Raw genomic sequence first — 27,134 nt, 5'->3', positions numbered from 1 at the left:
TATTATTATTATTATTATTATTATTATTATTATTATTATTATTATTATTATTATTATTATATTTATGTATTTATTTAGGGACCCGACTCAACCCTTGTGCCCCACCAGCCCACATTTGGACATCTCAAATTGCCAAACCTTCCCCAAAAAATTCCCTCGGAGCTCCCAGTCTTGGATTTCTCCACCTTTATTCGTGCCAGGAATGCCGAGGATCGGGGGGAACTCGAGGCCACCACCTCGATTCCAGCGGGTTTTCCAACCCCGAGCTGCCCCATAGCACCAGTAAAAACCCCAGTTTCAAAAACAGACATAAAAAATCCCACTATTTGCTAAAAAAAGCCTTTAAAAAGCACCAATCCCAGGAGTTTTGTGTTAGAAAAAGGGGGGAAAGTAGGATGTGGTGAGTGGGAATAAACCAGTTGGTTCTTCTGGCACTAAAAACAGGGAATATTTCCCTCTTTTTTTTCATTAAAAAAGCAATAGGAAAATGGGAAAACCATCCAACAGGCCCCAAATTGTATCAAAAATAGACAAGTTTGGTCGTCTCATTGGAAAAGTGCAGCTTTGGAGGCAAAAATTGCAGGGATGGGGATGGATCCCCCTCCTCCATGGAATGAGCTGTGATGGTCTCTGCCGTGGTTTTTTGGGATGGGGATGGATCCCCCTCCTCCATGGAATGAGCTGTGATGGTCTCTGCCATGGTTTTTTGGGATGGGGATGGATCCCCTCCTCCATGGAATGAGCTGTGATGGTCTCTGCCGTGGTTTTTTGGGATGGGGATGGATCCCCCTCCTCCATGGAATGAGCTGTGATGGTCTCTGCCGTGGTTTTTTGGGATGGGGATGGATCCCCCTCCTCCATGGGCTGTGCCGGTCCCCGCGGGTGTCCCGGGATGTCCCTAAATCCCGGGGGGTGACGCTGGAGCTCCTGCTCCTTCAGCAGTGCGATCTGCCAGGAATGGGGGAGGTTGGAGGGTGGCAGGAGGGGGACAGTGTCCCCCCGGGGGTGTCCCTCACCTGCTCCTCCAGGCTGGGCCCGATCCGCAGCCGCTCCAGCTCCCGCTGCAGCTCCGGGGACGATCCCAGGGCGGGAGCAGAGCAGAGCTCCAGCGCCGACACCTGTGCCTGGACAGCACCCCAAAACTGGCACTCCGGGGAGGGCACCCCAAAAACAGCCCAGCACCCCCCAGGCAAGCACAGCACCTTCCCAAAAGGGGATGAGCCCGGGGGAGAGCCCAGCACCATCCCAGGAACAGCTCCAGTGTCTCCCTGAGCTGGGAAGTGCTCCAAAAAGCAAACCCAGTGCCATCCCAGGACCAGCTCCAGCACCTCCCTTCCAGCTGGGATGAGCCCCAGGAGAACCCAGGGCCATCCTAGTACCAGCATGGCCTTCAATGTGGATGAACCCAATGCCATCCCAGCATCTCTCAGAAGGGATGAGCCCAGGGAAGAGCCCAGCACCATCCCAGTGCAAGCACCAGTGTCTCCCAGAGCTGGGAAGGGCCCCATGAACAATCCCAGTGCCACCCAGTACCAGCAGCAGCACCTCCCTTCCAGCTGGGATGAGCCCAGCATCATCCCAGGACCAGCACCAGCATTCCCTGGAGCTGGGAAGCACCCCAAAAACCAGCCCAGTGCCATCCCAGTGCAAGGTGGGAAGGGCCCAAAAAACAGCATCAACCCCCTCCCAGTCCAAGCACCAGCACCCTCCCAGAATGGGATAAGCCCAAGGAAGAGCCCAGCACCATCCCAGGACCAGCACCCATGTCTCCGGGAGCTGGGAAGGGCCCCATAAACACCCCCATCCCAGTACCAGCCCCAGCATCCTGCCAGGAGGGGAGGAGCCCCAAAAGCTGCTCAGCAAACTCCCAGTGCCGACCAGCACCTCCCTTCCAGCTGGGATGAGCCCAGCGCCATCCCAGTGCCATCCCAGTGCCATCCCAGTGCCATCCCCAGCATCCTTCCCAAACTGGGATGAGCCCAGCACTATCCCACTGCCACCCTAGTGCCATCCCCAGCATCCTTCCAGGCGGGATGAGCTCCCTTAGGAGCCGCCCATCCCATCCCACCCCATCCCACCCAATCCCATCCCACCGCATCCCACCCCACCCCATCCCACCCCATCCCACCCCATCCCACTCCATCCCATCCCACCCCACCCCATCCCATCCCATCCCATCCCAGCCCATCCCACTCCATCCCATCCCAGCCCACCCCATCCCACCCCATCCCACTCCATCCCATCCCACCCCACCCCATCCCATCCCATCCCACCCCACCCCATCCCATCCCACCCCACCCCATCCCATCCCAGCCCAGCCCAGCCCATCCCACTCCATCCCATCCCACCCCATCCCACCCCATCCCACTCCATCCCATCCCACCCCACCCCATCCCATCCCATCCCATCCCATCCCAGCCCAGTCCAGCCCATCCCATCCCATCCCACTCCATCCCATCCCATCCCATCCCATCCCACCCCATCCCACCCCACCCCACCCCACCCATCCCGCTCCAGGCCCTGGCTGGGGCAGCCCCCAGGTGCCCCTGTCCCCCAGGGTGAACCACCCGCAGGTCCCGCAGCCGTGTCCGAGCCTGGCCCAGCTCCCGCTCGGCTCTGCCCAGGGACCGATCCAGCCCCGCTGCCCGGGAATCCCGCTGCTCCCGCTCCACCTGCGCACACAGCGGAGACAGGTACGGAAAAACAGGGGGTGGGATATGGACAGAACATATCAAACCATCTGTAAACCCAGGAAAGTATATGATTTTATATATATATATAAAATATATATATAAAATTGTGTATATAGATAAAACATATATATTATATATAATTATATATATTATATACAATATATTATATACAATATATTATATTACATATAATTTTATATATATTGTTATATATGTATTTTATATATATATTATATATATTATATATTATGTATAATACATAAAAGGTATATAACCCTCATAATATACTATATAGCATATATTATATATGCTATATAGTAACATAATATATAATAATATATTATAATATAATATATATATTATATTATATATTATATATTATATATTATATATTATATATTATATATTATATATTATATATTATATATTATATTATATTATAATATATAATAATATATTATATTACTATATCATATATAATATTACACATAATATTTATTATAATAATATTATATAATATTATATTATATATAATATTACACAATACGATATAATATTATATATCATATATATTATATATTATGTGTAATATAATATATATTATATATTATATAATATATAATATATAATAATATATAATAATAGTGCATATAATTAGTATATATAATAATATATAGCATATAATATATATAATATGTATTATATAGTGTATATATATATGTACTATATAAATACACATATATAGTATATATACGTATTATATATTACATATATTATCTAGTAGAATATATAATATTTATTATGTATAATACATTAAAATGTATATAAACCCAGAAAATAAATATGTACATGATATTAATATAGAATATAATTATATTATTATATTATGTTATATTAATTGTATTATATTAATATTATTATATTAGAATACAGATATTAAAGTATGGATAATGTATATTAAAACATATAAACCAGAAAAACATAGATGGAAATAGATATCAAAGTATGTGTAAGATATGTAAATATCATAAATATGGGTATTAATATATGTATAATATATAAAACATATAAAATTAAATATATGGATGTAAATAGATAGCAATAAATATATAATATATAAAAGTCTAATATCTATAGATATTAAAATATAATTTATATAAAAAATTATATAAAAGCAGAATATATATATGAAAATAAGTATTAAAATACATATAATATACAAAAACATATAAAATGGAAAATATAGATGTCAATAGATATTAATAAATATATACCCAAAGCCATCAAATATAGAAATTTGTCCAATATATAAAACCCTATAAACCAGAAAAGTATGTCTCTAAATAGATATGAAAAATATGTAACTATATAATTATATCTAAAAATATATAGTTACAATATTATACCTCACTATAATATTAATAATTTTATATTTTATAAATTATATATACACATTATATTTATAGATAAACATACACAGAACCAGAAAATATATAATATAAACAGATAAAAATAATTTATAATGGTATGCATAGTACCATACATAGTATTTATATAGTGTATGTGTTTCTATAAAATACATATTTTAAATATGCTATATAACTATAGAAAATATACTATATGTTACAAATAATATAACTCTAAAAATATAATATATAAATACATAATATGTATTATATGTGGTATATTTATATTATTATTGTTATATTATATATGTTTTATAATATATAACAATATATACTAAATTATATTTATATATTATATATTATATGATATATATTATATTATGTTATATTAGATTATATTAGATTATGCTATATCCTATATTACATATTATATATTATGTTATATGTTATATATTACATATTACATATTATATATTATATATTATATATTATATATTATATATTATATATTATATATTATATATTATATATTATATATTATATATTATATATTATATATTATATATTATATATTATATATTATATATAATGGGGTGCATGGGGGAAGGGGGGCCTGGGAGTTGATGCGAGGGGGGTGCAGGGGGTGCTGAGGGGGTCCTGCCCGGGGTCAAAGGTCAGGGAATTCGGGGTCCCCCTCACCCGCAGCCGGAGCTGTTCCTCCAGCCGGTCCCTGGAGCGCTGCAGCTCCTCCCGCTGCTCCCGCATTCCCTGCAGCTGCTCCCGCAGCATTCCCTTCTCCTGCCGCGCCTCCGCCAGCGCCCGCCGCGCCACCTCCAGCCCCTCCTGCGGGACATCAGGATGGGCATCCCACCGGGATCTCCCTCCCACCGGGATCTCCCTCCCACCGGGATCTCCCTCCCACCGGGATCTCCCTCCCACCGGGATCTCCATCCCACCGGGATGTGCATCCCACCGGGATCTCCAGCCCCTCCTGCGGGACACCGGGATCTCCATCCCACCTCCAGCCCCTCCTGCGGGACACCGGGATCTCCATCCCACCTCCAGCCCCTCCTGCGGGACACCGGGATGGGCATCCCACCGGGATCTCCCTCCCACCGGGATCTCCCTCCCACCGGGATCTCCCTCCCACCGGGATCTCCATCCCACCTCCAGCCCCTCCTGCGGGACACCGGGATGTGCATCCCACCGGGATGTCCCTCCCACCCCCAGCCCCTCCTGGGACACCAGGACACTCCCGAGATCCCCCGTGGGGACCCCTCTGTGTCCCCCCACCCCGTGTCCCCCCGGGGCTCCCATCCCACCTGGAGCCCCCTCCGGTCCAGCTCTCCGGCGGTCAGGGCGCTCTGGAGCTGCTGGAGCCGCTCCTGGAGCAGGGAACCATCGGACACGGAGGGAGCGCTCAGAGAATCCTCCTTGGAATCTCTGTCCAGCGGGGCACTGAGCAGCTGGAATGTGCTGGAACGCTGCTCACTCTGGGCCAGCTGCACCCCAACACCACAGCGCTGGGGTCAGGGGGAACTGGGGGCACTGGGAGAGGGTTCAGGGCAAACTGGGGGACTGGGAAAAGGTTCGGGGGGACTCGGAGGGGTACAGGGGGAACGGGGAGGGGGGTCAGGAGGAACTGGGGTAACTGGGAGAGGGTTCAGGGGGAAATGGGGTAACTGAGAGAGGGTTCAGGGGGAAGTGGGAAGGGGCATGGGGGTAACTGGGGGGCTGGGAAGAGGTACGGGGCAAACTCTGAGGGGGTTCAGGGACAACTGGGAGGAACTGGGAGGAGATTCGGGGGAAACTGGGGAGACTGGGATGGAGTTGAGCAGGAACTGGAGGGACTGGAAAGGGGTTCAGGGGGAAATGTAGAACTGTGAGAAAGGTTGGGGGAACTGGGAGGGGGTTCAGGGGGAACTGGGAGGACTGGATTCATCAACCGGGCAGTGGGATTTCCCGGGATCGGGGCCACAGCTGTCTCTGGGATTTCCCGGGATCGGGGCCACACCTGTTTCTGGAGCAGCTCCGCCCGTTCCTTGGCCTCCTTGGCCTCCGCTTCCCGCTCTCCCAGTGCCCGCCGGGCCCGGCCCAGCTCCCCCTCCAGCACCCGCCGCTGCAGCTCCAGGCGGCAGCTCCGGCTCTCCAGCGCTTCCAGGCGCCGCTTGGCATCCAGGAGCTCGGCCCCCCCCGGCCCGCGCCGCGCTCAGCCGCTCCTGCGGGGCGGGAAGGGCTCTGGAATGCCGGCCTGGAGCGGGATGGGCCGGGCACACGGCCGTGCCCACCTGGCAACGCCCACAGCATTCCCACTTGGAATTCCACTTCATTGGGATTCATGGAGTTTGCACAGCGGGGTTTATCAGTTACTGGGGTTTCTGGAGTCTGCACGGGGGGCTCACCAGTTTTACTGGGATTTACACGGTATCCATAGGGGAGTTCACCAGTTTTACTGGGATTTATGGAGGATGCAGATGTGGCAATGCCCACCTGGGCCGCACATCATTCCCACTTGGAAGTGATGTGGGAATGCCCACTTGGGCTGCCCAGAATTCCCACTTGGATATGGAGGTTTGTGGCAATGCCCATATGGGCCACCCAGAATTCCCACTTGGAAGCAGAGGGACATGGGGATGCCCACCTGCGCTACCCGGCATTCCCATTTGGAAGGGGAGGTTCGTGGCAATGCCCACCTGGGCTGCCCGGAGTTCCCAATTGGATATGGAGGTTCGTGGCAATGCCCACCTGTGCCGCCCGGCATTCCCGCTCGGAATTGCGGAGGCTCCGCTCCAGCGCCGCCACCTTGTCCCGGAGCTCGCGGCGTTCCCGCTGGGATTGGCGCAGGGTCTCCTCCTGGAGCAGGAGCGTGGCCTGGGAGCTGCTCAGGTCCCCGCGGTGCCCTGGGAAGGCACAGCCCCCACCCCCCTTCAGCGGGAAAACGGGTGGGAATGGGATGTCTGCTGGTTTTCCTGGGATTTACGGGGGATCCAGAGGGGGTTACGGGGTTTACTGGGGGTTGTGGGGGACAAAGAGAGGGTTTACTGGGGTTTATGGGAATGCAGAAGGGGTTTACTGGGGTTTATGGGGGATACAGAAGGGATTTACTGGGGTTTATGGGAATTGCAGGGGGGATTTATCCATTTTCCTAGGATTTACAGTGCCTGCACAGGGGGGTTTTACCAGTTTTCCTGGGATTTACAGGGGATCCATAGTGGGATTTACCAGTTTTACTGGGGTCTATGGGAGGTTCAGGGGGGTTTCACCCACTTTACTGGGATTTATGGGGTTTGCTCGGGGCACTTCCCGGTTTTACCAGGGTGGGTGTGGGATGCAAAGGGCTTTCACCAGTTTTATTGGGGCTTATGGGGGATGCAGGGAGGGTTCACTGGGGTCTAAGAAGGATGCACAGGGGTTTTACCCATTTTATTGGGATTTACGGAGATTGCACAGCAGGTTTCCCAGTTTTACTGGGATTTACATGGGAAGTTTCCCATTTTACTGCAGTTTATGGAGAATGCACAGGGGTTTTACCAGTTTTATTGGGATTTATGAAGTTTGCTCGGGGGGTTTTACCACTTTTATTGGGGTTTACAGGAAATACAGGGGACATTTACCAGTTTTACTGGGGTTTACGTGGGATCCAGAGCAGGTGTGACCAGTTTTACTGGGATTTATGGGGCCTGCACTGGAGTTTTACCCACTTCACTGGGATTCATGGAGTCTGCACAGGGGGGGGTGTATCAGTTTCACTGGGATTTACATGGGATCCATAGGGGAGTTTACCAGTTTTACTGGGATTTGTGGAGGATGACGAGGGGCCTTACCCATTTTATTGGGGTTTAGAGGGGATGTAGGAAGGTTTTTACCAGTTTTACTGGAGTTTATAGGGGATCCAGAAGGGTTTTACCCATTTTATTGGGGTTTATGGGGTATATAAGGAGGTTTTTACCAGCTACACTGGGGTTTACAGGAGATGCAGGGGGAGTTTTCCCAGTTGTACCAGTTTTACTGGGGTTCCTGATGTTTGCACTGCAGGTTTCACCCATTTTCCCAGGATTTTGGAGCCATGGGGGGGGAAATCCCAGAGACCACCCTCCAGTCTGGGCGGCACCATCGCCCTCCCCGTGCCTCAGCTTCCCCCAAAAGGGTCCAGCACCGGCCAAATCACCCCAAACCTCACCCAAAAAATCCCATCACCCCCATCACCTTCCTCGCTCTCTTCCATGAGCTTCTGGAGCTGCTGTGCCCGGGAATTGGCGTTATCCCGATCCTGCTCCACCTCTGCCAGGCGCCGGCCCAGGCTCCCGACCTGCACCCGCAGCTCCTCCTGGGGGCGGGAATGGGCTGGGAAAGGGGATTTTTGGGATAACGGCGGGGGGGAGGGAGGAGAAGGGGGATGTACCCGCTCCCGCTGCGCCTCCTGCAGCTCCCGCAGGAATTCCCGCAGGGCCGCCCGCGCCGCCTCGGGATCGGATGCGGGGTCGGGCTCCGGGGAGGAGCCGGGGCTTCCTGACCCCTCTGGGGCCCCGCCTGGGTGGGACAAACAGCGGGAATGGGGACAAACAGCGGGAATGGGGACAGCGGGAGCAGCACCCAGGGCAGGATGTGAGGGGGAGGGGGATGGACCATATCCCACGGGATGTGCCCGTGGGATATGGGGGACCCAGGGATGTAAGGATGAGGCAATGGGGTGGGAGGGACCCCAAGGATGCAGGGAACAGAGTAATGGGACACGGGGGACCCCAGGGATGGAGCAATGGGGTGAGAGGGGACCCCAAGGATGCAGGGGACAGAGCAATTGGGGACTCCAGGGCTGCAGAGAAGGGAGAAAGGGATATGTGGGACCCTGGTGATGCAGGGGACAGAGCAGTGGTGTATGGGAGACCCCCAGGGATGGAGCAATGGGGTGATGGGTGACCCCAGGGATGCAGGGAATGGAGGAATAGGAGACCCCAGGGATGCAGGGGATGGAATAACTGGGTATGGAGGATCCCCAGGGATGGAGCAATGAGGTGATGGGCAACCACAGGGAAGCAGGGGATGGAATAACAGGTATGTGGCACCCCAGGGAAGCAGGGCATGGAATAACAGGTATGTGGCACCCCCGGGGAAGCAGGGCATGGAGCAGTGGGGAGATGGGGCACCCCAGGGAAGCGGGGGATGGAGCAGTGGGCTGACTGACGGGTAACCCCAGTGACACAGTGCCCGCCGCAGGACACATCCCTCTCCCCCAGCCCTGCCGCAGCCCCGGGGCTCTCACCGGGGGCCAGGGGGCCGGGCCGGGCCCGGGCCATGCCCACGGTTCTCCGCAGGGCCGCCTGGAGCCCGCCCAGCCGGGACTCGGCCGCCCGGCGCAGCTCCTCGCCCCGGGCCAGCTCCGCCTCCAGCCCCTGGGCCCGGCCCTGGGCCGCGCTCAGCCGCAGGCTCAGCTCGGACACTTCGCCCCGCGCCGCCTCCACCTTCAGCTGCAGGTTCCGGGAGTCCGCCAGCAGCTTCTTCTCGTTGCCGCGAGCCTCCTCCAGGCTCCGCGCCAGCTCCTTCTCCCGCTGCCGGAATTCCGCCTCCGCCTCCGCCAGGCGCTGCTGGAGCTGCTGGAGCTGCGGGAGCGGGAGAGAAGGGGCGATGGGACAGGGAGTGGTGACAGGGGTGGAGAGTGGGGTGAGGGAGAGGCGGGGGGGAGTGGTGGGGGTGGGGGACCCCTAAGGATGTGGGAGATGGAGCAATGGGGGAGGGGGGACCCCAGGGATGAAGCAATAGGATGAAGGGGGACTCCAGGGATGCAGAGCATGGAGCAGTGGGATGATTTTGATGCCAAGGGATGAAGCAATGGGATTATGAGGGATCCCTAAGGATGCAGAAGATGGTGCAATAGGGACCCCAAGGATGAAGGGGATGGAGCAATGGGGTGACAGGGAACTCCAGGGATGCAGAGGATGGAGCAATGGAGTAATGGGGGACCCCAGGGATGCAGGGAACATAGCAATAGGGTGATGGGGATACAAGGGATGGAGCACAGGGTGAGGGAGACTGAGGGGATGGAGTGATAGGAGACCCTCCAAGAATGGAGCAATGGGATACAGGGACCTGCAGGGATGCAGGGAATGGAATGATGGGGTGACAGGGACACCCAGGGACACTCAGGGACACGGGATACCAGTTATGGGGTGATGGGGGTGACTGGGGACAGCAGGCACCGAGCTGTGGGGTGAGGGGACAGCAACACCTCTGGACACACAGCCGGGGGGGGACAGGGATACTTTGGAATGTGGGGCACCAAGCAATGGGGTCCTGGGGATCCTTGGGGACTCCTCACTTCCTTCCTGGCAGCCTCCGTGTCGGCCTCGCTCTCCGCCACCTTCCTCCTGAGGCCGAAGGCTTCGCGGCGGCTCCTCTCCTCCCGCTGCTCCTCCAGCGCCACGCGCGCCTGCAGCTCCCCCACCTCCCTGCTCCGCCGGCTGTTCTCGCTGTCCAGGTCCTTCACCTGGCCCGGGAGGGGACGGGGGGCGGCTTGGGGACACCCCGAATGGCTTGGGGGGTCCTCATAACCCTCCTCCTCCTCCTCCTGCCCCCGGACCTGCCGGCGCAGCTCCTGCAGCTCCCGGCGGGCGTCCAGGCGGCCGCGCTCCAGCTCCCGCAGCGCCGCCCGCAGCTCCGTCACCTCCCGCTCGGCCGCCGCCCGCCCCGCCTCCAGCAGCGCCAGCCGCTGCTCCTTGTCCTCCCCGGAGCGCTTCAGGCTGCGGGAAGCGGGAGCAGGGGCTGGAAGCACCTCCCAGGGGGTCCCAGCATCCCCCCGGCCCAGCAGCGTCCTGAGCATCGCCCTGTCTGAGCCAGGCACATCCCGCTCCAAGCTGTCCCCATTCGGGGTGTCCCCCCATCCTGGGTGTCCCCCCATCGAGTCCCCCCATCCCCAGATTTCCATCCCCTTGTGCCGAGTGGCATTCAGACCTGGAGCAATTGTCCCGTCCCAACTGGAGCATCCCTGTGTCCTGATCCTCACCCCCACCCCGGGGATCACCCTCCAAGGTGCTGCATCGCCTCTGCACCTCCCAGCTCGTGCTTCCCCTCATCCCGAGCATCTCCCCAACTCCTGCACCTCCCAGCTCGTGCTTCTCCTCATCCCAAGCATCTCCCCATCCCCAAACTTCCATGCCCCTGTCCTGAGTGTTACCCGGACCTGGAGCATTGCCCCATCCCAACCGGAGCATCCCTGTGTCCCAGTCCTCACCCCCACCCCGGGGATCACCCTCCAAGGTGCTCCATCCCCCCTTTGTGCCCCCGTGCCCCCCCGGCCCTGACCTGATGCGCTCCCCCTCCGCCCTCCGCAGGGCCGCCCGCAGCTCCTCGTTGGAGCGGCGCAGGGTCTCCTTCTCCCTGGCCTCGTCGCCCAGGGCCCTGCGCGCCTCCTGCGCCTGCCTCCGCTCCGCATCCCGCCCTTCCCGGCTCTCCCGGGCGTCCCGCTGCGCTTCCAGCAGCTCCCGCCGCCCGGCCGCCCGCGCCTCGGCCGCCGAGCGCAGCTGCGCCCGCGCCTCCTCCGCCTAAAACGGGGCCGTCAGGGGGGGCCGGGGGTCCAGGGACGGGGGGGCTCGGGGCGGGGGTCACCTCCCGCAGGGCGCTGTCCCGCTGCTTGGCCGCCGCCGCCGCCTGGTCCCGCAGCGCCCGCGCCTCCCGCTCGTGGGTCTGAGCCGCCGCCTCCGCCCGCGCCCGCAGCGAGAGCAGCTCCGAGCACAGGGACTGCGGGGACAGGGACCCCCTGAGACCCCACACCGGGCTGGGGGGGCGGGGAAAGGGGGATGGGGGCACGGAGAGGGGGTGTGATGGGGATGGGGGCACGGAGAAAGGGTACAATGGGGATGGGGGTACAGAGAGGGGGGCAGTGGGGGTGGGGTTCTGTACAAGGGGTGAGATGGGGATGGGGTCCCAGAGAGGGGTGCAACGGGGATGGGGGCACGGAGAGGGGGTGCAGTGGGGATGAGGGCAAGAGAGGGGGGTACAAAGGGGATGGGAGCACGGAGAGGGGGTGCAATGGGGATGGGTGCATGGAGGGGGGGTGAGATGGGGATGAGGTTCCAGGGAGGGGGTGCAATGGGGATGGGGGCACGGAGAGGGATGCAGTGGCAATGGGGTTCTGGACAAGGGGTGAGATGGGGATGGGGTTCCAGGGAGGGGGTGCAATGGGGACGGTGCAGGGATGGGGTGAGCAGGCTCAGGTACCACAGCTGAGCAGCCCCATTGCTGAGGGGATGCAGTGGGGAGATGGGGGGTTTGAAACTGGGGTCTGCAAGAAGGGGAGTCACTGGGGTGGTCTTGCAATGGTGGGGGTGTGACTCAGGCAGGAGGGGTTGCAATGGGGGGGTGCCCAGGCATGGGGGTCTGCAATGAGGGGGGTCATGGGGGATACCCAGACACAGGGGGGCTGCAGCAAGGGGGTTTTCAGGTATCAGGGGTGGCAGTAGGAGGGATACCCAGGCATGGGGGCTGCAATGGGGGACCACAGGCAACACCCACGCATGGGGGGTTGCAGTAGGGAGTGCCCAGACATGAGGGGACGCAATGGGGGGGCCATGGGGGACCCCCAGGCACAGGGGATGCAATGGGAGGGGACACTTCAGCTTTGGGGGTTGCCATGAGCAGGGACAGCCTGGCATGGGGCTTGCAGGGGGGGACACGCTGGGCTCTGTGCCATTCTGGGGGGTGCCCAGGAGCCCCCCAAACCCACCTGCTCCTTCTCCTGGTGGGTGGTGACCTCTCTCCGCTGCTGCTCCAGCTCGGCCGTGGCCTCGTCCAGGCTCCGCTGGAGCCCCGCCAGCGTCTCTGCCAGGGCTGCCCTCTCCTCCTCCTGCAGGGCCAGGGCCTGGGGGGGCACAGCTCAGCCGGGGGGCACAGAGCAGGGACAGGGCCGGGGGGACGCCGGGGACACCCACCTGCTGCTTCTCACTCTGGTGCTGCTGCCGCAGCGCCGCCAGCTCGGCCACCAGCTCGTCCTGCTCCTGCATCAGCCGGCCCCGCTCGGCCTCCAGCTCCTCCTGGGAACAGCACCCAGGAACACCAGCCATCACCAGGGAATGCCAACAGCACCAGGGAATGCCAACAATCACCAGGAAACAGCAACAGCACCAGGGAAAACCAGCCATCACCAGGGAACCCCAAAACCACCAGGGAACCCCAGAAGTCATGAACAAACCCAAAAAATCACCAGTAAACCCCAAAAATCAGCATGCATGTCAAAATTCAGCATTACACCCCCAAAATCACCAGTGAACCCCAAAAATCGTGAACAAACCCAAAAATCACCAGCAAACCCCCAAAATCTCCAGTGAACCCCAAAAATCATGAACAAACCCCTCAAATCACCAGCGAACCCCCAAAATCACCGCTGTGCCCCAACAATCAGCACACATTCAAATATTTACAATGCACCCCAAAAATCAACACTGCTCCCCAATAACCAACATTGTGTCCCAACAACCACCACCACACCCCAGCAATCACCGTCACCCACCAGATCACCCCAAACCCCCCAGAAATCAGCAGTGCACCCCACAATTCCATCCCCCCCCCCCTGCAGCTCCCACCTTGTGGCGCTGGAGCTGCTCCAGCTGGTCCCGGTGGGCGTCGCGGGCGCTCCGCAGGGTCACCGTCACCGCGGCCGCCTCGGCCGCCGCCACCGCCCGGCGCCGGCACCGCAGCTCCTGCGCCCGCTCCTGCCGCGACACCCCCAGCTCGGCTGGGGGGACACCCCCGTCAGCGGGGACACCCACACGCGAGGGGACACCCCCCAGAAAAGCAGGGACACCTCCCGGGTCAGCGGGGACACCCCCAGTCAGTGGGGACACCCCCATAGGAGGGGACACCCCACAGGGGGCAACACCTATCAGTGGGGACACCCCTGGTCAGTGGGGACACCATCCATCGGTGGGGACACCCCATCCATTCAGGGGGGACACCCCTGGTCAGTGGGGACACCCCTGGTCAGTGGGGACATCCCCAGGGGACACCCCCCATCAGTGGGGACCGCCCCTCTGATCAGCAGGGACCCCCCCAGTCAGTGGAGATCCCCCCACAAGAGGGGACACCCCCATCAGTGGGAACAACCCCCCCAGCCTTATGGGGACCCTTCCCATAAGAGAGAACACCCCCCCCAGCTAGTGGGGACACCCCCATCAGTGGAAACCCCCCCAGGGGACACCCCCCATCAGTGGGGACAGGTGGATGGGGCTGAGGATGGGGATGGGGCTGAGGATGGATGATGAAGAGGATGAGGATGAAGAGGGGGATGGATGGGAATAAGGATGAAGAGGGGGATGGATGGGAATGAGGATGAGGATGGGGATGGATGCAGCCGGATGGGGATGAAGACAGGGATGAGGATGAAGTTCTGGATGGGTGGGGATGAAGATGAAGGCTGGGATGAGGATAAAGATGAAGATACAGACGGATGGGGATGAGGATAAAGGGGGATGGTAACGGGGATGAATGGAGATGAAGATGAAGATTGGGATGGGGATGAAGATTAGAATGAGGATGAGGATGAAGACTGGAACGAGGATGAAGATGGAAAGGAATGGGGATGGATGGGGGTGAATAGAGACAGCTGAGGATGAGGATGGGGATGGGGATGGATGGGGATGGTCAGTGGTGGGACAGGCCCGTGGCCGGGCCCCCTCACCCTCCAGTGCCTCCTTGGCCTGGAGCAGTGTCCGGCCCTCACTCTCCAGCTGCTGGTTCCGGGCCTGGAGCTGGGCCAGCTGTGCCTGCAGCTGGAACACGCTGCTCTCCAGCCCCTCCTTCTCCGACCTGGAATGCCGGGAACGCTGCCGGGACAGGCTGGGGGAGCTGCCCTGGCACCCACATCCCCACCCAGCACCCACCTGAGCCCGGAACCTTCCCATCCATCCCAGCACCCATCTGAGGTTGGAACCCCCCCCCCCACTGAGCCCAGAACCCTCCCATCAATCTCAGCACCCACCTGAACTTGGAACCTCCCATCCCACCTGAGCCCAGAACTTTCCCAATCCCGGCATCCACCTGAGCACAGAACCCCCCTATCCATCCAGGCATCCACCTGAGACTGGAATCACCCCATCCCACCTGAGCCCAGCACTTTCCCAATCCTGGCACGCACCTGAGCCCAAAACCTTCCCATTCCACTGAGCCAGGAATCCCCTCCACCCCAGCACCTGCCTGAGCCTGGAACCCCCCACCCATCCCAGTCCCACCTGATTTCAGAACTCACCCATCCCACCTGAGCCCAGAAGTTCCCCCATCCCATCCCACCTGAGCCCAGACCCTCCCACCCATCCCATCCCATCCCACCTGAGCCCAGACCCTCCCAACCCATCCTATCCCATCCCATCCCATCCCACCTGAGCCCAGACCCTCCCACCCATCCCATCCCACCTGAGCCCAGACCCCTCCCATCCATCCCCCATCCCATCCCATCCCACCCCACCTGAGCCCAGACCCTCCCATCCCATCCCATCCCATCCCATCCCATCCCATCCCATCCCATCTGAGCCCAGACCCTCCCACCCATCCCATCCCATCCCATCCCATCCCACCCCACCTGAGCCCAGACCCTCTCACCCATCCCATCCCATCCCATCCCATCCCACCTGAGCCCAGACCCTCTCACCCATCCTATCCCATCCCATCCCATCCCACCTGAGCCCAGACTCTCCCACCCATCCCATCCCATCCCACCTGAGCCCAGACCCCTCCCATCCATCCCCCATCCCATCCCATCCCATCCCGTCCCACCCCACCTGAGCCCCTGTGCCTCCCTGTGGCACTCCTGCCCGTGCCGCTGTGCCATGGCGAGCTGCACGGCCAGCCCGGCGCTGTCCTGGGCCAGCTCCGCGTGGCTCCGGCTCAGCCGCTCCTGCTCCGCCCGCAGCTGCTCCTGCTCTGCCCGTGCCCGCTCCAGCGCCTCGCCCGCCGTGCCCTGGGCCTGCAGAGCCTGTGCCAGGAACACCGGGGTCACGGGGAGCAATGGGAACACGGGCAGCTTTGGGACCAAGGGAATATCGGGATCACGGGGTGCAACGGGACCACAGGGAGCACCAGGACCACAGGAATACCGGGACCATGGGGAGCATTGGGACCACGGGAATATCGGGATCACAGAGAGCGCTGGGACCATGGGAATACTGGGATCATAGGGAGCACCGGGACCACGTGGAGCACCAGGACCACCGGGAACACCGGGTACCAGTGGGGAACACTGGGGACACCACAGGGACCACCAAGTACCACAGGGACCATCAGTTACCCCTCATGGACAAGCAGTTACCCCTCAGGGACCCCCAGTTCCCACGCAGGGATAACCAGCCCCACCTCATGGACCCCCCAGCGCTCCCAGTGCCCCGTCCCGGTGCCCACCTGTGCCAGGTGCTGGCGCAGCCGAAGGTGTTCCTGGCGCAGCGCCCGCAGCTCCGCCCGCACGCCCCGGGATCCCTCCAGCGCCGCGCTCCGGGCCCGCTCCAGGCCCTGCCGCTCCAGGATCCCGGCGCGGCGCCCGCGCTCCAGCCGCGCCCGGAGCTGCGCCAGCTCCCGCAGCAGCTCCCGCGTCCGCAGCCGCCCGCGCTCCCGCTCCTGCTCCAGCCGCTCCAGCCGCCGGCACAGCTCCGCCTTCTCCCGCGCCAGCCCCGACGCCAGCTCCGAGGTCTTGGCCAGGGCGTCCCGCAGCCGGCATTCCTCGGATTCCGCCGCCCGCTGTGCCAGGGCCAGCTCCCCGCAGCTGCCCTGCGCCTGCCACGGCGGGCACCGGGTGGGCACGGCGGCAACGGGGGGCAACGGGGGCACGGGGAGGGTGTCAGGGGAGACTGGGGGGGGGGGGGAGGGTACAGGGGGTCACTGGGAGGGAGTCAGGGGTCACTGGGAGGAGAGGGAAGGGGGCATGGGGTGACTGGGAGGGTGCCGGGGTGACTCAGAGGTGTGGAGAACATGCACGGGGTAACTGAGGCATGGTGGGCACCTGGGGCATGGGGGGCATCAGCTGCAGGGGTGGCATCCCTGCCACCTGCATCCATGGGAATTCACCCACTGCATAGGGATGCACCTCTATCCATGGGATGCACCTCTATCCATAGGGATGCACCTCTATCCATAGGGATGCACCTCTATCCATTGGGGATGCACCTCTATCCATAGGGATGCACCTCTATCCATTGGGGATGCACCTCTATCCATTGGGGATGCACCTCTATCCATTGGGGATGCACCTCTATCCATGGGGGGCACTTCTATCCATGGGGAGCACCTCTATCCATTGGGGATGCACTTCTATCCATAGGGATGCACCTCTATCCATTGGGGATGCACTTCTATCCATAGGGATGCACCTCTATCCATAGGGATGCACCTCTATCCATGGGGATGCACCTCTATCCATTGGGGATGCACCTCTATCCATGGGATGCACCTCTATCCATGGGGATGCACCTCTATCCATTGGGGGCACCTCTATCCATGGGGGGCACCCGCTGCAATGGGACAGACCCCCTGTGGGTGCTGGGGTTTGGGGGTGCCCACCTTTCCCAGCGCCTGTGCCAGCACGTCCCGCTCTCCCCGTGCCAGCTCCGCCTGCAGCTCCGCCCGGCTCTGCTCCTCCCGCGCCTCCAGCAGCTCCCGCTGCGCCCGCGCCCGCTGCGCCTCCAGCTCCTCCAGCTGCCGCTGGCTGGGCACCACGGGGGCAGGGGGCTCAGCACCCACGGCGGGGGGGCAGAACCCACCCGGGGGGGCTTTGGGGCACTCACTGCGCTCGAGGAGCAGCCCCTGGGGGTGGGGGACACTGCAGTGCCCACCCCCACCCTGCACCCATCTGTGCCCCCCCTGAGCTCACCTGTGCCCCCCTGAACCCCCCTGTGCCCCTCTGCACCCACCTGTGCCCCCCTGAACCCCCCTGTGCCCCTCTGCACCAACCTGTGCCCCCTTGAACTCACCTGTGCCCCTCAACACCAACCTGTGTCCCCCTGCACCAGCCCGTGTCCCCCTGCATCTCCCTGTGCCCCCTGAACTCACCTATGCCCCCCCAACACCAACCTCTGCCCCCTGAACTCACCTGTGCCCCTCAACACCAACTTGTGTCCCCCTGCATCCCCCTGTGCCCCCTGAACTCACCTGTGCCCCCCTGCACCCCCCGTGCCCCCCAGTCCCCACCTGTGCTCCAGCTGCTCCCGGGCGCTCTGGGCATCCCGGGCAGCCTCATCCCGGGAATCCTCGAGCCCCTCGTTCTGGCGCTGGAGCTGCGCCCGCTCCTGCTCCAGAGCTCCCGCCCGCTGCTGCTCCACTGCCAGCGCCGCCTCCGCCCGCTCCAGCTCCCTGACGGACACACGGACACAGTGGGGGGGGGGGCATGGGCAGGCGGATGGACAGAGAGACGAACACGGCGGGGGGGGGTGGATGGACAGATGGACACGGGGTGGATGGATGGAGAGATGGACACAGGGGGTGGATGGATGGACAAATGGACATGGATGAGTGGATGGAGGGATGGATGGACAGGCAGACACAGAGTAGGTGGAGGGACAGAGGAACATGGGTGGATGGACAGATGGATGGACGGACGGATGGATGGATGGATGGACAGATGGACATGGGGGATGGATGGATGGATGGACAGATGGACAGGGAGGATGGATGGGTGGGGGATGCTCACAGGTGGGTCAAGAAAGATGCATCAGAATGGAAGGATGTGCAGGGACAGACAGACAGATGTGTAGGGATGGATGGATAGGGATGGATGGACAGGGACAGATAGACAAGATACATGGATACAAACACAGGGACAGATGGACACACGGACACAAGTACAGGGAGAGACACATGGATGCACAGGGACAGATGGACACATGGACACAGGCACAGGCAGGCTGGCCTGGCTGGAGCCAGGAACACCCGTCTGTCCATCCGTCCCTCCCTCCATCCCTTCATCCATCCCTCCATTATCTGTCCATCCCTCCATCCATCTGTCTCTCCATCCGTCCATCTGTCTCTCCATCCATCCATCCATCCATCCATCCATCCATCCATCCATCCATCCATCCATCATCCATCATCCATCCGTCCCTCCATTATCTGTCCCTCCATCCGTCCATCTGTCCCTCCATCCATCCGTCCCTCTGTCCCTCCATCCCTCATCCATCCCTCATCCATCCCCCCTCCTCTCTCCCTCCCTCGGTACCTCCGCAGCTCCTCGTTCCTCGCCCTCAGCCCGAGTCCCTCCCGCAGCGCCTCGTCCCGCTCCCGGCGGCAGTTCCCGGTCTCCGCCCGGAGCTGCTCCAGCCGCTTTTCCAGCGCCTCCAGCCGCCCCTCGCTGTCCCGCAGCTCCCGCCGCAGCCCCGCGGCCGCTTCCCGGCCCTGCTCCGCCTGGCTCCGCGCTTCCTGCGCCGGGAAAGGGCTCAGCCCCGGCATCATCCTCAACCTCCCTCCTCCTCCTCCTCCTCCTGCCCCGCTCACCGTCAGCTCCGCCCGCCGCCGGACCAGCCACGAGCGAACGGCGCCGGGGGACAGGGCAGGGGACACGGCGGGACACGGCGGCGACACCGCGCCGGGCGCTGGGGAGGACGCGGGGTCATCGGCCAGCACCGCCTGCGGGACACACGGAGCGGCTGGAGCGGGAACACCGGGAACTGCGGCGGGACAGCGGGCAGGGAACGGGAAACTGGGGCGGGAAAGGGGAAAGTGGGGCGGGAAAGGGGAAACCGAGGTGGGAAAGGGGAAACCGAGGTGGGAAAGGGGGAAATGAAATGAGAAAAGGGAAGGAGATACGGAATCAAGGGAAGGGGAAACAGAGGTGGGAAAGCGAAAACTGAGGCAGGAAAGGGGGAACTGAGTCAAGGGAAGGCAAAACTGAAGCAGAGAGGGGGAAATGGAGTCATGGGATGGGGAAGCTGAGGCGGGAAAGGGGAAACTGAGGTGGGGAAGGAAGGGGAAGATGAGTGAAGGAAAGGGGAAATTGTGTCAAGAAAAGCAGAAACTGAGGAAGGGGGATACAGAGTCAAGGGATGGGAAAACTGAGATGGGAAAGGGGAAACTGAGACAGGAAAGCAGAAACTGAGTCAAGGAAAGAGGGAAACTGAGTCAAGGAAGGGGGAAACTGAGTCAAGGGATGGGGAAACTGAGGTGGGAAAGGGGAAACCGAGGCAGGGCCGGGCTGTCCCCAGCACCTGGGTGACGTCGTGCAGGGTGTGGCGGAGCAGCTCCAGCTCCGAGCGCAGCGCCTGCACCTCCTCCGGCGGCGGCTCCCGGGCGCGCGTGGCCTCCTGGAAACACCCCCGGGCATCAGGGGCCGGTCGGGGCTCACCCCCCGAGCCCGGCGCCCCCGAGCCGCACCCACCAGCTCCCGCAGCTGCAGGGTCAGCGCCTGCACCGCCCGCTCCCTCTCCTCGTCCTCGCCCCGCCGCCGCTCCAGCGCCGCCGTCATCTCCTCCAGCCTGCGGCACACGCCGGGAAGCGCCGGGAAGCGCCGCGGTCCCCGCAGCCGCCCCCGCAACCCCCGAACCCCCCGAGCCCCCCCGGACCGTCCCTACTTGGCTCCCAGGGCGGATTTCTCCAGGTCGGCATCTCGTGCCCGCGCCGCCAGCTGCTCCTCCAGCTGTGCCAGGCGCAGCTCCCGCCGCTCCCGCGCCGCTCCCGCCTGGCTCTCGGCCAGGCGCAGGTTGGCCCCCAGGGCCAGGCAGGCGGCGTGGGCGGCGCGGCCCGCCCGGGACACCTCGTGGCCCAGCTCCGACAGGTCCCTGCGGGGGGAGATGCGGGGGGGCAGCCGGAGGCCCTCGGGAACCCCCAGGGATCGCCCCCCGGCCGGGATCCCCGCTGACCTCTCGGTGCTGGATTTCATGTCCCCGAAGTGCCGCCGCAGAGCCACCACCTGCCTCCAGAGGGTCAGGAGCCTGCTGTGCTCCGTGCTGAAGTAGGCGTTGAAGGACTGCGGGTAGGTGGAGGGGGGTCGGCGCCCGCTGGGAGACCCACCACGCTCCCCAAATTCCCAAATGTCCCCCCTGGCCACGCCCATCACCCCGCGGTGCTGGGCAGCCCCAATTCCCTCGGGCACAGAGAGGGTTGGGGACACATCCCCCTGCCTGGCATCCCCTCCCCATCATGTCCCATGTCCCCTGTACCCCCAAATCCTTCTCTGTGCAGCACTCCCCATGGCCCCACATCCCTCCCAGTGGTCCTGTATCGTTTTCCATGGTGCATCCCTGCATCCTCCTGCCTCACAGCCCCTTCCCATCACATGTCACATCCCCAAGTTCTTCTCCAGGCAACATCCCCCATGACCCTGCACCCCTCCTGGTGCAGGAGCCTCCAGGTGGTCCTGGAGACTTTCCATGATGCTTCCTTCTGACTCATATTCCTTTCCCACCACAAGCCACATCCTCTGCACCCCCAAAGCCTTCTCCATGCAACATCCCCCACAGTCCTGTACCCCTCCTGGTGCTCCTGCATCCCCTTCCATGTCACAGCCCCCATGGTCCCCCATCCCTCCTGCTGGTCCTGCACCCCTTTCCATGAGGTATCCCCACGTTATAGCCCCCTTCCTACAATAAGCCACATCCCCTGCACCCCCAAAATTCTTCCCTGTGCAACATCCCACATCCCTCCAGGTGGTCCTGCATCCCTTTCCAAGAGGATCCCTGCATTATATCCCCTTCTCATCACAAGCCACATCCCCTGCACTCCCAAATTCTTCCCCATGTAACATCCCCCATGACCCTGCACCCCTCCTAGTGGTCCTGGAGACTTTCCATGATGCTTCCCTCTGACTCATATTCCCTCCCCATCACGTGCCACCTCCCCTGCACTCCCAGATTTTCTTTGCCACATCCCCCGTGGTCCCACATCCCTCCCAGTCGTCCCTCATCCCTTTCCACGATACATCCCTGCATTATATCTCTCCCATCACGTGCCACATGGCACATGCTCCCAAATGGAACGTCCCACAAGACCCTCCATCCCTCTCCGTGATCCTGCATCCCTTTCCAAGCCACATCCCTCTGCCTCACAGCCCTCCCTGATGGATCCCTGCCTCCCCCCACATTCCAGGGCCCCCCAGACCTCCTCCTCGCGCCTCCACTCGGCCTCCCTCTGCTCCAGCTCATCCCTGCTCCGTGCCCAGTCCGCCGTGAGCTTCCGGATGTCCTCGCTCAGCGCCGCGTTGGCCGCGTTGGCCTGTTCCAGCTGCTCCCGCAGCATCGAGTTCACCTGCACCAGGCTGCTGCTCCTGGGATGGGGACACAGGGACCCCTGGAGCATCCCACCAGGAATGCCCACACCTGCCCAGGGACCCCCACTCTGCTGCTCCTGGGATGGGGAGGGAGGGGATGGATGGATGGATGGATGGATGGAATGTCCCCCCAGGAACTCCCACATCTTCCCCAGGGATCCTGCTCACCTCTGCTGCTCCTGGGATGGGTGGAATGGCCACAGCATCCCCCTGGAAATCTCCCCAGTTCCCAAGGATCCCCACTCACCTCTGCTGCTCCTGGGATGGGTGGAATGACCGGAGCATCCCTCTGGGAATCCCCAAACCTCCCCAAGGATCCCACTCACCTCTATGCTCCTGGGATGGAGGGAATGGAGGGGATCCCCCTCCTGGGAATCCCCACACCCTCCTGAGGATCCCACTCACCTTTGCTGCTCCTGGGATGGGGGGTCACCGTGTCTGGAGCATCCCACCCCTCCAGGGATCCTGCTCACCTCTGCTGCTCCTCTTCCAGCCGGATCAGGGCGTTCTCCAGCTCGTTGCTGCTCTCCTCCTCTGGCTGGGAGCCGCTGGCATCCAGCTGGATCTGTGGGAACATCCCGCTCGCCACCACCTCGATCTGGGGGGGGTTTGGGGCAGGACATCCCCCCGGGCCCCTCCCTCACCGTCAGCCTCTCCTGCTCCAGCTCCGTCGCCTTCTCCAGCAGCTGCTGCTCCACTTCCCCACATTTCTTCTTGTACTGCAGCACCTGCGGGGGGACGGGGGCGTGACACCGGGGGTGACACCCGGGGGGGCTCCCAGACCGTCCCTGCTCCCCCCGGGAAGGATTTACCTTGGCCTGGAGCTTCTGCACGAGCTGGGCCTGTCTCTGCTGCCCCTCCTGGTAGGCCTGGAGCTTCCGCTTGTAGGCGGCTTGTTCCTCCTCCAGGAGCCTCCGGAGCTCGATGTTGTGCTGGGCCAGGCTCCGGCTCTCGGCCGCTTCCCGCTCTCCCGCCTCCGTGCGCAGGGATTGCTCCAGCTGGGAGAGGGGTAGGATACGGGCTGGCACCCCCCGGTACCCCCCGAGCACCCCCGGGCATCACCCATCGTGTCCCAGGAAAGCCGGGGAGGTCCCACAGCAAATCCTGGAGAGTCACAGCCAAGCCCCCAACAAATCCCACCTTCCCCCCCAAATCCCACCTTCCCACCCTCTTTGCACGCCCAGGGAGGGGAGAGATGGGAAGTTTTGGGGGTGCTTTCCAAACTAACCCAACTCTCCGTGTGGGGGCTCAGCAAAGCCCCATCCCGGACTGTGCCCAATGGATCGAGGGCGGGAGGGACAATTCCAAGGGGATATTTTCCTGATGTTGGGGTTTTGTTCATAACCAGGCCCAGACAGAGGGATTTCTTCCAAAATTCCACCCCCCCTCAATTCAGGTCTCCCAGGAGCCGCTCTCAGCACTGGAAGGGCCAAAGCCCTTTTGAATTCCTGGTTTCCTTGGCAAAGGAATGCACCGGTGGGGGGGCTGCTTCCCGAAAAGCAGCAGCACCAACAAAACTGGGATGGAGGAGGGGGATGCTTTGTGCTTCCCACGGGACAAGCCCTGGCGAGCCAGGACGGGTCCAGACACGCCGGCACCACAATTCCCACCCCAACGGCACCCCGGGAGCAGGGAATGCTGAGGGGGGGGTGTACAGCCCTGGGTTGGGGGTTAGAAAGGGGGGGTTGGGGTTAAAAACGTAGCTTTGGGGTTAAAAAGGTGGGGGTGGGATTAAAAGGTGAGGTTTGGGTTAAAAAGATGGGTTTGGGGTTAGAAAGGTGGGTTTGGGGTTAAAAGGGCAGGTTTGGGGTTACAAAGGTGGGTTTAGGGTTACAAAGGTGAGTTTGGGGTCACAAAGTTGGGTTTGGGGTCACAAAGGTGGGTTTGGGGTCACAAAGGTGGGTTTGGGGTCACAAAGGTGAGGTTTGGGGTCACAAAGGTGAGGTTTGGGGTCACAAAGGTGAGGTTTGGGGTCAGAAGGGCGGGGTTTGGTGCCCCACCCTCTCGCTGATGGCGTTGTACTTGATGGCCAACTCATCGCGTTCCGCCCGGCTCTGGGCCAGCAGATCCTCCACCCGGGACAGCTCCTGCTGCAGGATCCTGTTCTCCTCCTGGAGGGACAGCAGCGAGGACATGGCCCCTGCGGGATGGGGCCGGATGGGATCCAGCCCCGGGACGGAGCCAAGGCCCCCTTTGCTCCCGGAGCTGCATCGTTCCCTCGGGAAGGGGCTGCGCCTCCCCCGTGCTCCGGGAGCAGTTTGACCCCCCCGGGCTGGAAACGCCTCCCTCCCACAACTTGGCCGTGCCGAGGGATGCCCTCTGGGATGGGAGGACTGCTGGAAATGCACAGTTGCGGTCTCAAAGCCTCTGAAAACTCGCAGTTGCCACGCTCAGACCCACGCTCAGACCCCCAAACCCGCTGCAGACTCGGAGCTGCGCTCACAGAACCACTGAAAATTTGTGTTTGGGACCACAAACCCACTGCAAATCCCTCACAAAAGGGCTGCAGCTTCGCAGCTGCGATGGCAAAACAGCTGCAAACGTGTTTGGGATCCCCAAACTGCTGCAGGGTCACGTCTGTGACGGCAAAACTGCACCAGAGTCGCAGCTGAGATCACCAAAAGTGCCACAAATTCACACTTATGATCCCAAACCCGCTGCAGATTCCTGCCTGTGGCCCCAGCCCCACTAAGATCTGCAGCTGGGATCACAGAAGTGCTGCAGATTTATAGTTGCAATCACCAAACTGCCACAAAATTTGCATTTATGATCACGAAACTGCTGCGAAATCATGTCTGTGATCATGGAACCACTGCAGATTTGTAGCTGCAATCACAAAACTGTCACCAATTTGCACTTATGATGCCAAAAACTCCGCAGATTTGCAGCTTGGGATCACAGAAATGCTGCAGATTTACAGTTGGGATCCCAAAATCACTAAAAATTCCCATTTGTGATCCCAAACCCACTGCAGATTTGCAGTTCCTATCACAGAAGCGCTGCAGATTTAGAGTTGCAATCATAAAACCACCCCAAGCTTGCATTTATTATCCCAAACCCACTGCAAATTCCTGTTTCTGACAGCAAAACCACTGCACATTTAGAGTTGCAATCCCAAAACTGTCAGAAATCTGCATTTATGATCCCCAAACACTGCAAATTCCTGTTTGTGATCCCAAACCCGCTGCAGATCTGGAGTTAAAATCACAAAACTCGCTGCAGATTTATAATTGCAATCAGAAAACTGTCACAAAATTCCACTTATGATCCCCAAAACCGCTCATTTCCAGTTGCAGTCCCCAAAAATGCTGCAGATTTACAGCTGCAATCCCAAAACTGCCATCAAATTTGCATTTGTGATCCCAAAATCTCCACAAATCCCTGTTTGTGATGCCAAACCCGCCACAGATTTGCAGTTCCTATCACAAAACCACTGCAGTTTTATAGTTGCAATCACAAAACTGCCACAAACCTGCAAATATGATCCACAAAACTCTACAGATTTCCAGCTACAATCACGAAACTGCTGCAGATTTACAGTTGGGATCCCCAAATCACTAAAAATCTCTGTTTGTGATCCCAAAGCCGCTGTGGATTTGCAGCTGGCATCACAAAGTGCTGCAGATTTACAGCTGCAATCCCAAAACTGCCACAAAAATTGCATTTGTGATCCCAAAACCTCAGCAGACTTCCAGCTGCAATGAAAAAAAATCACTGAAACTTTGTGTTTGTGACCCCAAAAGTGCGGCAGATTTACAGCTGCAATCCCAAAACTGCCCCAAAATTCGCATTTGTGATCCCCCAATCTCCCCACATTCCCGTTTGTGATCCCAAACCCGCCGCAGGTCTGCGGTTCCTTATCCCAGAGCTGCAGATTCCCGGTTACAATCCCCAAAGTGCTGCAGATTTTTGCACTTCCTGATCCCAAAACCGCTGCAGGATTTCCAGCCGTGACCCCCAAAACCGCCGCGCGTTCGTATTCGCAGCCCCAAACCCGCCCCGATTCGCCGCCGCGACCCCAAATCCCAGCACAAAAGGCCCCTTTATCCCAACCCCGCTGCCCGGGCGCCACTCCCGGTGCCATTCCCATTCCCATTCCCGTTCCCATTCCCGATGCCGCGCTCCCGCTCCGCGGCTCCGCGAGGGGGGACACGGGGACCCCACCTCAGCCTGGGGCTTCCCGGAGCATCCAAGTTGCCCTCGGCACCCCCTCGGCGCGGCCTCTTTGTCCCGACCCCCCTTTTCCTGGGATTTTGGGCTGTTTCCACCCCTTTCCTGGGAGTGGAAAGCGGATGCGAGGTCGGGATTAGCCCGAAATCCCGCCGTCCCCTCCCTGCGTGACGGCGGGAGCGGGGACCCTCCTCTTCCTGGGGGGGTCCCAACGCCTCCGACACCAACATTCCACGATCCTCCTCCAAAAATATCCCTCGGCATTCCCGGGCTTTGGAAATAAACCCACCCCGAGGCTCTTGGCGAGAAGGAGGAAAATGAAGGAAAATATAAACAGATACCAACCCCCCGGCGCTTCCCGCGAGCAAAACGGGTGGGAAAGTTCCGGCTTGGCGGCGGGATGGGGATTCCAGCAGGGAACGGAGCTCCTTGGGAAGAGGCAGCCGCTCCCCTCCTTAAGCCCCGGCGCTCATTAAGCTCATTAACGCCCCGGGGTTCGCTCCGGCAGGAAAAGCTCCGGGGAGGAGCGAGCCGGGGTTGCCAAGGGGTGAAGCGGCTTTAAACCCTCCCCCGGGACGTGGGAATGCGCCGGGACTCGGGAGGATTCCCCGCGCCGCCGCCTCTGGAGCAGCAACGTTCCCC

At 58.9% G+C, this 27,134-nt stretch overlaps 1 protein-coding gene across 6 annotated transcripts; it reads right to left on the bottom strand.

Moving 5' to 3' along the window:
* Nucleotides 1-171: 171 nt before the first annotated feature.
* Nucleotides 172-26,920, bottom strand: CROCC (ciliary rootlet coiled-coil, rootletin). 6 transcript variants are annotated; one of them, XM_064678833.1, is made up of 34 exons: nucleotides 26,838-26,920; nucleotides 24,323-24,462; nucleotides 23,135-23,320; nucleotides 22,967-23,050; nucleotides 22,796-22,887; nucleotides 22,154-22,319; nucleotides 20,917-21,023; nucleotides 20,629-20,835; nucleotides 20,436-20,532; nucleotides 20,266-20,361; nucleotides 19,556-19,687; nucleotides 19,281-19,480; nucleotides 18,257-18,418; nucleotides 17,630-17,774; nucleotides 16,478-16,846; nucleotides 15,862-16,055; nucleotides 14,766-14,893; nucleotides 13,672-13,823; nucleotides 13,021-13,122; nucleotides 12,816-12,950; nucleotides 11,699-11,830; nucleotides 11,396-11,634; nucleotides 10,674-10,833; nucleotides 10,413-10,580; nucleotides 9,360-9,696; nucleotides 8,502-8,608; nucleotides 8,306-8,426; nucleotides 6,845-6,999; nucleotides 6,114-6,281; nucleotides 5,422-5,601; nucleotides 4,799-4,942; nucleotides 2,568-2,672; nucleotides 1,017-1,124; nucleotides 172-948 (listed from the first exon to the last, which is right to left on the bottom strand). In XM_064678833.1, the coding sequence occupies exons 2-34, from the start codon at nucleotides 24,455-24,457 to the stop codon at nucleotides 469-471; spliced, it is 5,493 nt and encodes a 1,830-aa protein (XP_064534903.1). In that variant the 5' UTR covers nucleotides 24,458-24,462; nucleotides 26,838-26,920; the 3' UTR covers nucleotides 172-468. The 6 variants fall into 6 exon arrangements, with proteins under 6 accessions (XP_064534903.1, XP_064534900.1, XP_064534898.1 ...); XM_064678830.1 differs by lacking the exons at nucleotides 172-948; nucleotides 1,017-1,124; nucleotides 2,568-2,672; nucleotides 4,799-4,942 and having other exon boundaries at nucleotides 5,457-5,601; nucleotides 6,114-6,318; nucleotides 8,502-8,629; XM_064678828.1 differs by lacking the exons at nucleotides 172-948; nucleotides 1,017-1,124; nucleotides 2,568-2,672; nucleotides 4,799-4,942; nucleotides 26,838-26,920 and adding an exon at nucleotides 26,487-26,771 and having other exon boundaries at nucleotides 5,457-5,601; nucleotides 6,114-6,318; nucleotides 8,502-8,629; nucleotides 24,323-24,433.
* Nucleotides 26,921-27,134: the final 214 nt, after the last annotated feature.

Source organism: Pseudopipra pipra, chromosome 22 (assembly GCF_036250125.1).
Source record: "Pseudopipra pipra isolate bDixPip1 chromosome 22, bDixPip1.hap1, whole genome shotgun sequence".
NCBI classification, from domain to species: Eukaryota; Metazoa; Chordata; class Aves; order Passeriformes; family Pipridae; genus Pseudopipra; species Pseudopipra pipra.
This window is presented reverse-complemented; position numbering and strand designations above follow the sequence as displayed.

Excerpts from the sequence above, each read along its gene's own strand:
- CROCC (XM_064678833.1), bottom strand. The coding sequence starts at position 24,457 with ATGTCCTCGCTGCTGTCCCTCCAGGAGGAGAACAGGATCCTGCAGCAG. Across the intron at positions 10,581-10,673 it reads TGCAGGAGCTGCGCCGGCAG|GTGAAGGACCTGGACAGCGA; the intron begins GTCCGGGGGCAG and ends CTCCCGGGCCAG. Across the intron at positions 8,609-9,359 it reads GCCCGGCCCCCTGGCCCCCG|GAAGCCCCGGCTCCTCCCCG; the intron begins GTGAGAGCCCCG and ends CAGAGGGGTCAG.